The sequence below is a fragment of the Notolepis coatsorum genome (assembly GCF_963971535.1).
Source record: "Notolepis coatsorum genome assembly, chromosome: 20".
Lineage (NCBI taxonomy): Eukaryota > Metazoa > Chordata > Actinopteri > Aulopiformes > Paralepididae > Notolepis > Notolepis coatsorum.
In genome coordinates this window covers 48,144,456-48,156,113 of record NC_140184.1, presented here as the reverse complement: position 1 = coordinate 48,156,113, position 11,658 = coordinate 48,144,456, and the positions used below count along the sequence as shown (strand labels likewise).

The following is an 11,658-nucleotide window of genomic DNA, read 5'->3' as shown; positions in this document are numbered from 1 at the left end:
TGCTTCCAGGCTATGTAAAACTCACTGCAAAGCACAATATTTCAGGCTGAGGTAAAACAAGACAATCAGTTGATCGTGTCCTCTTCTGCAAATGTGGCTTGTGAAAAAAAATGCTGTTACTGTATGTTCTCTCCACATAATAAAAATGTGCAGCATCAATAAACTGATTTGGATCAAATCAACAAGTTACCAACATGAGGTATTTAATAAAACATTTACAAAAAGAGGATGCAATAAATGCAGTAATCAATGTAATGTACACACACATGTTTTTATATTTTCTATCTATATTTTTTAGCAATGAGGAATTTGCACTGAAACAATTGATTGCTGCTCTAGTAGAAAATACAAGTGTAGTTATTTAAATGCCATCAGTTTAAAATGATTAAATTGGCTCATTTTAAGGGGAGCATACATCTCTTATGCTGGAGGCAGGTTTTATGTTAATACTAATTTTAGATCTCCAATGTTGGCTTCTCTCACACCACAAGAATCCACTGCAGTAAAACATAAAACACACATAAAGCCCATGTGGGATTAAACAAGGGATTGCTTCAGAAGGTAAGATAACATGGAAAACACCTTGAAGCTTAAAGACAATATTATGTTATTGAAAACAGCAGAACTACAGCACCATTAAGAACCGTTTCACAGCTGTAAACCAGGCTAACAAAGAAATTGATTGGTTGCTGCAGTCCAGTACGTAGTATCCTGTATGCAGTGAATTCCTTTTGTGAGTGAATAGCATCCAGTACCGTAGTGGTGGAGAGCTTTTTATTTATTTATTTAACAAAGTGCTAATCAATTTCCCTGTTGAACATGTAATTTAGGATGAGGCCTGTCAGAGCAGCGGGAACCTGGTTTTAACACTGGGCTTTGGGCAGGGCTTCAGTACTCCTCATGTTACACAGTCAAGGGTCGGTCGTGACAACATTCACATGCTGTAATATCTGTAAGTAGGCTAGAGCATGGCTGACCCTGGCTGAGTGAGCTCTGTTTAAACTATCATACTGGAATGCTTTTGAGAATATGCTGCATCATTCTGGACAACTTAAAGGTGCTATAGATAACATGTAGAGTAATCATTAAAAAAAGAGGAAAAACAAATACATCCAGAGATTTTAGAAAGGTACAGAATAAAAGTATTGCTTTCCCCTAAAAAAACTATTTATTAATGAATTTATCATAAAAAAATAAATTAATGTTGTATACGTGTTGCAGGCACGGACCCCCCCCCCCCCACTTCCCATCTCCCCACGTGGAATGCACCTGATTGGATAAATTACATGTTGGTGCTCTAGTGCAACATCTAGTGGCTGAATGTTATCTATAGCACATTTAAAGGGTTAAAGGGACAGTTCACCCAAAATAAAGATACAAACATATTTTCCCCCTTACCCGGAATGCTATACAGTAAATCCATCCAAATCATTTAGGTGTGAATTGCCTAGTTTTGGAGATATCTGCTGTAGAGATATCCTCCATAGATATGTCTGCTGTCACTACAATACAATGGAGCTGAATGGCACTCCATTTGCGGCACTCAAAGCACCAAAATAATTTATTTGGAAAATCTCAAGCATTGTCTCTTTCCAGAAAACCCTTTTTTATAATCCAGACCTTGTTGTGAGCAATTAGGAATTATATTCTACTGAACTACACCCTCCATAATAATGAATGTAGTTGTTGTTCTTACAAACTGCTCACAACAAGGTCTGTGGATTATCTTGAGTAACTGGCTCATGATTTCCAGAACGTTTTTTAAATGTTTCTTTTGGTGATTTGAGCGCCACAAGCCGAGTGCCATTCAGCTCCATTATATTGGAGCAGACATCTCCAAAACTAGGCAAATCACACTACATTATCTAGATGTAAAGATAGCACTCCGGGTAATTTTGGGTGAATTGGCCCTTTAATTACAGTGTATTTAGAGTTCATATTGAGCCCTTTGTTTAAAGTAGTCCACTTCAAAAACAAAACAGGCTTTCAACATTGATAAGATACAGCATCCTCATCTAGAACAGTAACTTGATAACACATTCACTTCTGTCCCGATACAATGGTTGCTGTTGCAGTCCACAAGATATTCATCTTGCGTTGCAATGTTGACTATATATGTCAATACTATGAAAAGAAGTCTCTGTGAGGTTACAACCATGCACTTTGCTCAGAAAATCCAGAATGAAACTGCCTCTAAAGAATAAAGTAACTGTGAGGGTAAGATAAAGGTGTTTTCTTTCAGGTAAGGAAGAACAATTAAAATGTCTGCTTGTTGTGACAGAGATGTAGCTAGGGAAGAGTTAGACACTTTTGCATGGACAGAGATGGAAATATGGCTAGTATGGAGGTGGTCTCTAAATTGTTTCCATCCCCGTTTATACTGCTGGACTGCTATACTGTAGTTAAGGACAGGGCTGTCGCAGTATCACATTCAGAGATACAAGATCAATGGAGGACATAGATGAGTGAGAGTGAGTGTGTGCATGTGCGGAGGGGGTATTTCAAGAAAGATGATCACTACAAAAAACGACTACTGCTTCATAAAATAGCAATCGTTAATATGTGACTGATTTCCATGCTCAAATTCATGTTTAGCTTTACAGATCCAAATCCAAAACATCAAGTTGTACCCAAATATGTGTGATAAATGTAGCTATCTGATTACTGGCAACTGTAATGTAGCGTCTTGAAATAGCCGCCTCTACTAAAAATGTATCCTTGTCTCCACCCCCACTTTGTTGGTCAGCGGATCAAACAGGAAAACAAGTTTGAGCAAGATGACCAGACAATCAGATGATACACTGAGGACAAATCGCAAAAGCATCAGCGTAAGTGAGCTCATTTCCTGTTTGGCCTGACACACAAGAGCTCACTTCCTGTTTGGCCTGACACGAGAGCATACTACAGACAATGTCGGACAATTACTTCTGCAAATTTCCAAGGCTATGAAAACACACGTATCTAAGAAAGCCTTTTCTTTTCTTTAAAAAGTCGCACAACACTAATAAAACCACACAACCGCCCTGTAAAGAAATGAGGTAGTGTTGTTGATCGTGAGCCAAACCAGAAGAGTGTTCCGTAGACAGGAGAGGGTTCCGTAGAGAGGAGAGGGTTCCGTACCCAGGAGGGTGTTCCGTAGATAGGAGAGGGTTCCGTAGAGAGGAGAGGGTTCCGTACACAGGGGTGTTCCGTAGAGAGGAGAGGGTTCCGTACACAGGAGGGTGTTCCATAGACAGGAGAGGGTTCCGTAGAGATGAGAGGGTTCCATACACAGGAGGGTGTTCCGTAGACAGGAGGATTCCGTACACAGGAGGGTGTTCCGTAGAGAGGAGGGTGTCCCGTAGACAGGAGAGGGTCCCGTAGAGAGGAGAGGGTTCCGTACACAGGAGGGTGTTCCGTAGACAGGAGAGGGTTCCGTAGAGGGGAGAGGGTTCCGTACACAGGAGGGTGTTCCGTAGACAGGAGAGGGTTCCGTAGAGAGGAGGGTGTTCCGTAGACAGGAGAGGGTTCCGTAGAGATAAGAGGGTTCCGTACACAGGAGGGTGTTCCGTAGACAGGAGAGGGTTCCATAGAGAGGAGGGTGTCCCGTAGACAGGAGGGTTCCGTAGAGAGGAGAGGGTTCCGTACACAGGAGGGTGTTCCGTAGACAGGAGAGGGTTCCGTACACAGGAGGGTGTTCCGTAGACAGGAGAGGGTTCTGTAGATAGGAGAGCGTTCCGTAGACAAGAGTTTCCTTCCAAAAGTAGGTGCCCACCATTTGAATTTCACCATTTCTCCCCCATATTACTAAAGGCAGTGAATGCAGCTGCATGCGTAAAACTGGACAAATCTGATTTACTAAGCAGGTCGGAGCTTTGCGCTTGTAAAATGTTGATGAAACTGGGGCAACAGACATTTTATGGTTTTAATCAAAAGTATTATTAGGCATGTCAACGGTAAGGTTCAAACAATAATTATTTAAACTAGTGCAGTCACAGTGTCCGTTCGGAACGGGCCGATTGCTTGGCCCCTGGTATTGCTGCTTTCTCCACTAGATGTCACCAATGTTGGTTATTTGTAACCAACTACTATTATACGAACTACTAATAAATATGTCTGTAGATTTCAAGAGCTCACACTCTCCTTGGGTTCTCAGCAATACACCCACCCACAAGTGTGAAGTCGATCGGATGGACGGTTGTCGAGAAAATCGAAGGACCGACAGACAGAGACTCCTTCCATTTTAGTTATATTATACAAGTCACACAATGACCTCTATGTGATTTGCTAAAGCTGAAATTCCACTGATTTCAACTCTGATTACCACTGGTATTTAAAGGTAACATCTGTAATGCCATCAAACAGTGACCTCTAGGGGCAAATCAGCCCTACTGGGCATTTTCTGTTTTGGTCTGATGTGTGGATTGGAGTTTAGTGGGGATAGGGGATGGGTTGCTATTGCTGGTCACACCTCAGACTCTGCCCAGAGAAGTCTGGAAGAATTCCCACTATAATAAGTTACTATATAGCTATGTATATTGTATCATATTATAAATATATATTATAGTATTAGCTATAGTATCTTGGCAGAGTCTGACGTGTGGCCAGCAACCTATCCCCACTCAACTCCACCCAACACATCAGACAAAAATGAAAAGATTTAAATAAGGGCTGGGCGATATGGCCAAAAATTATATCGCGATAACGATATCGATAACAAACAAAAAAAATCGGGGAAAAAAATCGAATATATAAAAAATTAAATATATATATTTTTTAAACAACAGATGTATGTTTATTTTGCAGCAATTCTTTGTCGTTGCCGCCATCTTTAGTGTTACATCCCCTCACACTCCAGTTCTCAGGCTGCAGCTGGTTTGAAAGCGAAAGTAAACCGGCTTCTCTGCTGGCTGTGGCTCCAGGGGAGTTGAACAGTTCTGGCTCTGCTAGTTTCTTTTCTATCTTTTGGCGCTTTTTTGGTGGACAAACCACCGCACATGTGCACCGTGACTCATGACTGGAGACTAGCTCTGCTAGCACACATAGCCTACTGTGTACAGACGGTTTTAAACTGTATTTGAAATTAGAAAGCAAACGAAATAAAAGAGAAAAATAAATCTCAATTTGGTCAGTATTGTCATTTGGACAAGCAAAGCCATTACTTTAAGTTGCAGGCAAGAAAGACAAGTCTGTCCACTGTCTCTGGTTTTAAAACTGCCCTGTTGCAGGTCACAAAAAAAACAAAAAAAAGATTTCGCTATTTTTTTTCTTCTCGATACCGATTATTAAAATATATCGCGATAATTATCATTATATCGCCCAGCCCTAGTGCATTATCAAGTAGGGCTTGTTTGCCCCTAGAAGTCGCTGTTTGACAGCATTACAGATCCATTACAGAAAACATGTCTTAATGTCTCATGTTCTGTTGTATTCCACAACATTACATTACAGTTGATAGGGAAGTGGCAGCCTTTAACGATTAGAGGGCAGGGATTGTGATCTGAAAGTCATCGGTTCGAACCCCCGGACCAGCAGGAAATCTGGGTGAGGGAAGTCAATGATTAACACGCTTTTCCCTCGACAACTACTGCTGAAGTGCCCTTTAGCAAAGTCCTTGGATCTGCCCAGTGGCAAGACTGTGGGTGTACTGGTCAGTTCCCAGGTGTGTGTATATTTGTTTGTGTGCCGCCCCCCTGCAACTACTCCCCCAGGCCGTAGCTGTGAATAAGAATGGCTTCTTAGGCTAAATAAGGGTTATTCTTGTATAAATGCGTCATATCTGTACATCGATCACAGTGCAGCCTGTTCAGTACAAAAGCTCAGTACGTAACCCCTCCTGGAGACAAGAGCTTTAACAGCTACAGCACTTCCTTTGGGCGCCTATCGCAAAGAGTAGGGGGTTCCCCGGCGTTCCTGGCCAAATTCCCAATCAGGTCTCTGACATCAAGGCCACCTAATCATCCCTTCCCCATAATTGGCTGATATCAATCCCTCTCTCCTGAGCCGTTCAGCCATTGTGTAGTGTGATGTGTGCCTGGTGCCAGTGTATGGTAGCCATTTAGCCTGCGTAGCCCAAGGTTGGGTGCTACACAGTGGTGGCAAAGGAGGCAATTTATCCCCTACACTGTGGGGAGCACTTTGAGTCTGAGAAAAGCGCTATATAAAATGTAATGGATTATTATTATGTCGGACCAAATGACTTCCACTGTGAAAGTGAAATTAATTATGAAAAATGGCTGAAGTTACTGTCTGTCTGTCTGACAAAATGAGTAACATTTTAAAGGAGCTATAGATGAAATTGTTATGTAGAGTCATCTTTTATTTTTATTATTATAAATAATACACCCACAGAGCTTTTACAAAAGTATGGAACAGAAGTATTGCTTTGCCAAAATAATTATTAATTAATGAATTTATCATTTAGAAAATGTTTGCGGGTCCAAAATGTTGTTCATATTGTTGCAGGCATGTATCCCCTCCCTACTTCCCATTTTCCCATGTGCAATGCACCTGATTGGATAAATGACATGCTGGCGCTCTAGTGCGAGGTCTAGTGGCTGAATGTTATCTGCACCTTTAAACGAGTCACCTCTATTTTTTTTATTGAAAATTATTCCAACATGGAACAGTGTTTTGGAATGAAACCCGTCGGTAGGAATACCTCAAGTCCGCCTAAACAAAGCAACTGATACCAAACGTACGTACCGTAGCCCACCAGACATGTATCCTTCATATGTTTTGAAATGTACGCGTTGTAGGTCACCAGACATGTATCCTTCATATGTTTTGAAATGTACGTGTTGTAGGCCACCAGGCGTGTATCCTTCATATATATATATATATATATAAAAAGATTTAAAAAAATGAGTTGTAGGCCACCAGGCGTGTATCCTTCATATTAGGTTTTAAAATTCTACTTCACGTTTTGTGGTTGTTTTGTTTTTGTTGTCATTTCCCTTAACACATTCGGGGCCATTGGGCTGAGTCTAATTAATGTCAAGAGGACTGGGGAATGTAAACAAACGTGGGGCTGTTTGTACAGCTAAATCTATACTTTATAGTATTGCTATCTGTCCATTCTCATTGTCAATTGAGTCCATAAACCGTCCCTTCAAAATGGCTGAAAGAAAAAAAAATCATCAATAGGTTCTTATTTTATAGCGCAGTGAATATAAACGTTATACGGGATATGGGACTAGTATATTTTCTGGAAGGCTAGATATAGGGCTAATAGCTGCTAACGTTATATCCAATGGCATTTCCGTTTTACAGATGCTACAGAAATAACTCAAACTGCATATGATCGGGACGATCCCAAAGCATGCATGCATGAAAGGGGGGGGGGGGGCGGGGGACGTTGTTTATTATTATTGATTACCAATAACCGTGTTCGTCTAACTAGCCACATAGGCCGATCACCTGGATGGCTATCAAAACAATTCCCGATCGGGCTGTAATTTACGTGAAAAAGATCTTACCGTGGTCCGGGCTGATCCCCCCGAGCATTTCCCCCTTATCGATCGCCATCTGGTAGATCGATAATTATGTCAATTGGCTGATGATAAATCCCCTTATTGCATGGTGAAATCTGCGATCCGAAACGTTGTTTATTATTATTGATTACCAATAACCGTGTTCGTCTAACTAGCCACATAGGCCGATCACCTGGATGGCTATCAAAACATTTCCCGATCGGGCTGTAATTTACGTGAAAAAGATCTTACCGTGGTCCGGGCTGATCCCCCCGAGCATTTCCCCCTTATCGATCGCCATCTGGTAGATCGATAATTATGTCAATTGGCTGATGATAAATCCCCTTATTGCATGGTGAAATCTGCGATCCGAAACGTAATCCAAGCTACATGCTGCACATCCAGAATCCTGCTACTGAAATCTCCATTGAAAGTAAAAAAGAAAGACTGCCACAGGGCACACTGCATTAGCGCGATAGCGCCCCTAAGAGGATCTGGCCGGTATTGCACCTTCTCGAATTCATAGAGTAGGGTAAATCTGCAGTGCCGCTCGGCGACATTGAATAGGTTATTAAAATGGAATAAAAGCAATAACAACTTCCCACGGATATATCCGTGCCTCTGTCCACAACCGGTGGAATCGAAACACGGAGATCTCCGTGGCCCGTCCCGAATGTGTTAATGTTGACATTTGTTTTGTATTGAATATAATATTTCTATATAAATATACTGAGGTTAGAAATACACCTAAAATAATTAGGCACCTGAGACTTCCAAGCTCCAGTCAGGGGATGTGTGTGTGTGTGTGTGCGTGTGTGCGTGTGCGTGTGCGTGTGTGTGTGTGTGTGTGTGTGTGTGTGTGTGTGTGTGTGTGTGTGGACCCTGAGACAGCAGGAGGCTGAAGAGAGACAGGAGGTCTGTGCTCTCAGAGTAGATAGATAGATAGATAGATACTGTAGATAGATAGATAGATAGATAGATAGATAGATAGATAGATAGATAGATAGATAGATAGATAGATAGATAGATAGATAGATAGATAGATAGATAGATAGATAGATAGATAGATAGATAGATAGATAGATAGATAGATAGATAGATAGATAGATAGATAGATAGATAGATAGATAGATAGATAGATATAGTTTAAGGCTTATTCCCTGGTGCCAAAGGTAAAAGTGGCCTCTGCACAGCAAAGCCGAGAGAAAGAGAGTGAGAAAGAGAGAAAGATCAAGAGAGAGAAAGAGAGTGAGAAAGAGAGAGAAATAGGGAGCAAGAGAGAGATAGAGTGAGAAAGAGTGATAGAGAGAGAGAGAGAGAGAGAGAGAGAGAGAGAGAGAGAGAGAGAGAGAGAGAGAGAGTGAGAGAGAAAAAGAGAGTGAGAGAGAGAGAAAGAGAGAGAGGGGGAAAGAGTGTGAAAGAGAGAAAGAGAAATATAAAAATAGTGAGAAAGAGAGAGAGAGAAAGAAAGAGAAGGAGAGAGAGAAAGAGTGAGAGAGAGAAAAAAAGAGAGAGAGAGAGATGTGCACCACTGCTCCAACCCACTCTTCTCATGTCACTGTGAGCATCGTATCCACTCTTCTCCCTCGGGAACGTTAAATTTTCAAGACGATGTCTCTGTTCCTGAGTGGAATTGAGCCGTGTTTGACAACAGTTCCATCCAATCTGCTTCCATTTTAAATTAAGTCTGTCCCTGTGGGCGAGGATCAAAACAAAACAAAACAAAACAAAAGCCCAGAGGAACATACTGCTGCTACTGTATGCATGAGCATTGTAGTTCCATACTCTCTAGCACTAAAAAAAATATATATATAGATATTTATACTTTATATACACACATTATGAAACAATGGATTGAAAGTAGCTATAAAAAACAGAGTGAGGAAGAAAATAAAATCCAATGATGAGGTGCAAAAAAAATTGAAATAATAATGTCCTGGGTAAAGAGAAGAAATGAAGTGTGTGTATGTCTGTGTTTGCGTATGGAAAGAGGGGGTAGTGTCCTCCTGCAGTGGCTATGGGCACAGGTAGCTGTGCGCTGCTGAGGTAGAGTGGACAAGGCCGGAGCTGACAAAGGGCGCCGGGGACTGAGGGGCCTTCCCTTGGCCTGAGGGGCAGTGTCTGGAGGCCCCGTTCTCCAGGGGCTCTGGCCGCAGGGCCCTGGGGGAGTGGAAACCATTGGTCAGACCCACTTCCTGGTGCGGCTTTACGTCTGCAGTCAGCTGGGTGGCCACGCCCTCTGGCTGCCCGTTGTGATTGGCCACCGCGGACCTCATCAGGGAGGATACGCTGGGGCCGTGGTGGGCTAATTCTAATGTTTCTAGAGGCTCCTCCTCCTGGCTGATGGGGGAGCACTGCTCCTCTGTAAGTGAGGGTCCCCGTGTGCCGCGATGATCCTCCTCTCTGTTGCTCTGTGCCTCCTCTTTCTCCCTCCCTGCTTCCAACAGCTCCGAGTGAACCATCACCTCCGCCTCCACCTGGTTACTGCACAGTGACGGACACAGGCCATCCTCAGTGTCCTGTAACACAACAAAGACATGTGTCATATCAAGCTGGATAACATAATTAGACATTTAGTTTCATGTTGAACTTGAGTTTTACATTATGGAACATCAGTCATACATATTCATGCCCACAAATTATGATCAAATCATTTAGATTTTTTTTTGTATAATTTACGTTATCTGAGTGACTATACAACCCTGCCTCGTGGAGTACCCTTCAGTTAAGAACAACGTTTTTCGATTAGCTTTGATGGTTATCAGCCTCCATCTGCTCTTTCGTGATGTATCTACGTTGTGTATTGTTTTGTCATCCGAAAAAGAAGGAGTCGTCGTCCTATCAGCATGATGTTTATTTGCATAAACAAAAGTTCTCGTACAGAATGAACGAATTGAAAGTCTTTAAAAGGTTAAGAAACTAAGAAAATATCCATCTGTCTGTCTCGCTATCCTCGGCCATACACTCCATTTCCCTTCCCAACCCTGGTCTGCACTCCAGCAGGGGGACTGTCCTGTCGCTTTACCACAGTGTGCTCTGTCTCGCTGTTCAGACTCAACTGACCTCCCACCGGAAGAACCAACAGCTTAAAGCCTCTCTCTCTCTCACTGTCTCTCTCACTGTCTCTCTCACTGTCTCTCTCTCTCTCTCTCTCTCTCTCTCTCTCTCTCTCTCTCTCTCTCTCTCTCTCTCTCTCTCTCTCTGTTGTGACTTTTTTGATTATTGCATTATTTGATTAGCCTAAAGTATCATATTTGAATAGCCTAAAATATAATTTGATTGTAGCCTAAAGTGTATAATTGAATTGACATAAATCTGCTTTAGAATAGCCTAATGGATATTTACGTTAATTTGTTTGTTATATTGTTTAAAATTACATTGCATTATAGGCTATTTCTGTAACGTCAACTTTGCCCCCAGTGGTAAGTCAGCTGAGCGCAGGACATTACACAGGCCCATGCTCCAAGGCAACGTTAATTGAAGACGTGTGCCACCTGTAAAATGGTGTGTTTAATCCTTTGTTGAATAGAATTTGTTTGAACATGCCTGTCTTGCTTCTGCTCTCCCTAGAAAATCATTGTAAAGGGAAAACAAATTAAAACGTGGATTATTGAGAACTACATTGCTGTATCCTGGTTCTGAACTGAATAACATAAACTGAACTTTGAAGAATCATGTTGGTTAATGGAAAAGAGACTTTGAACAGTTAATTGTGTGAACACACTCTCTCTCTCTCTCTCTCTCTCTCTCTCTCTCTCTCTCTCTCTCTCTCTCTCTCTTGTGATGTACACAGTATCCTCACAGTATCCTGCATAAGCTGCTGCATCTTAATAAGCTATAGATTTATATGGAATTTGTTCATCTATTCTTAGTCTATTCCATTACATATGCACTCTGGTTGGATGTTGTATTGTGCTGTATAATGACAATACATTTCAATATAATCTAATCTAATTTTGATAAATTGCTAATTTCTTTTGTGCTACCTATTGAATATTTCCCCCATAAGGGTCAGCACAAAGCATACGCAATGGATATCATCTCCTTATAAGGAGCTGGCAGGGCGTTTCTGTATGCAAATGATGTAATTTGTTAGTACAAACTTTTTACCAAGATAGTTACAGATAGGGATGTCCCGATCACATTTGCTCCTGATCCGATCCCGATCATGTGATTTTGAGTATCTACCGATACCGATCTTTCCCGA

General features: G+C 41.7%; 1 protein-coding gene across 1 annotated transcript in view; it reads right to left on the bottom strand.

Annotated features, from left to right (window-relative positions):
• Positions 1 to 9,466: 9,466 nt before the first annotated feature.
• igdcc4 (immunoglobulin superfamily, DCC subclass, member 4) overlaps positions 9,467 to 11,658 on the bottom strand; it is a gene marked incomplete at its 3' end in the record, with an annotated part of 355,876 nt that continues 353,684 nt past the window's right edge. The window contains exon 20 of the mRNA XM_084337406.1: positions 9,467 to 9,970. Within this exon, the coding sequence (XP_084193532.1) occupies positions 9,467 to 9,970 (504 nt within the window). The remainder of the gene's footprint in view (positions 9,971 to 11,658) is intronic.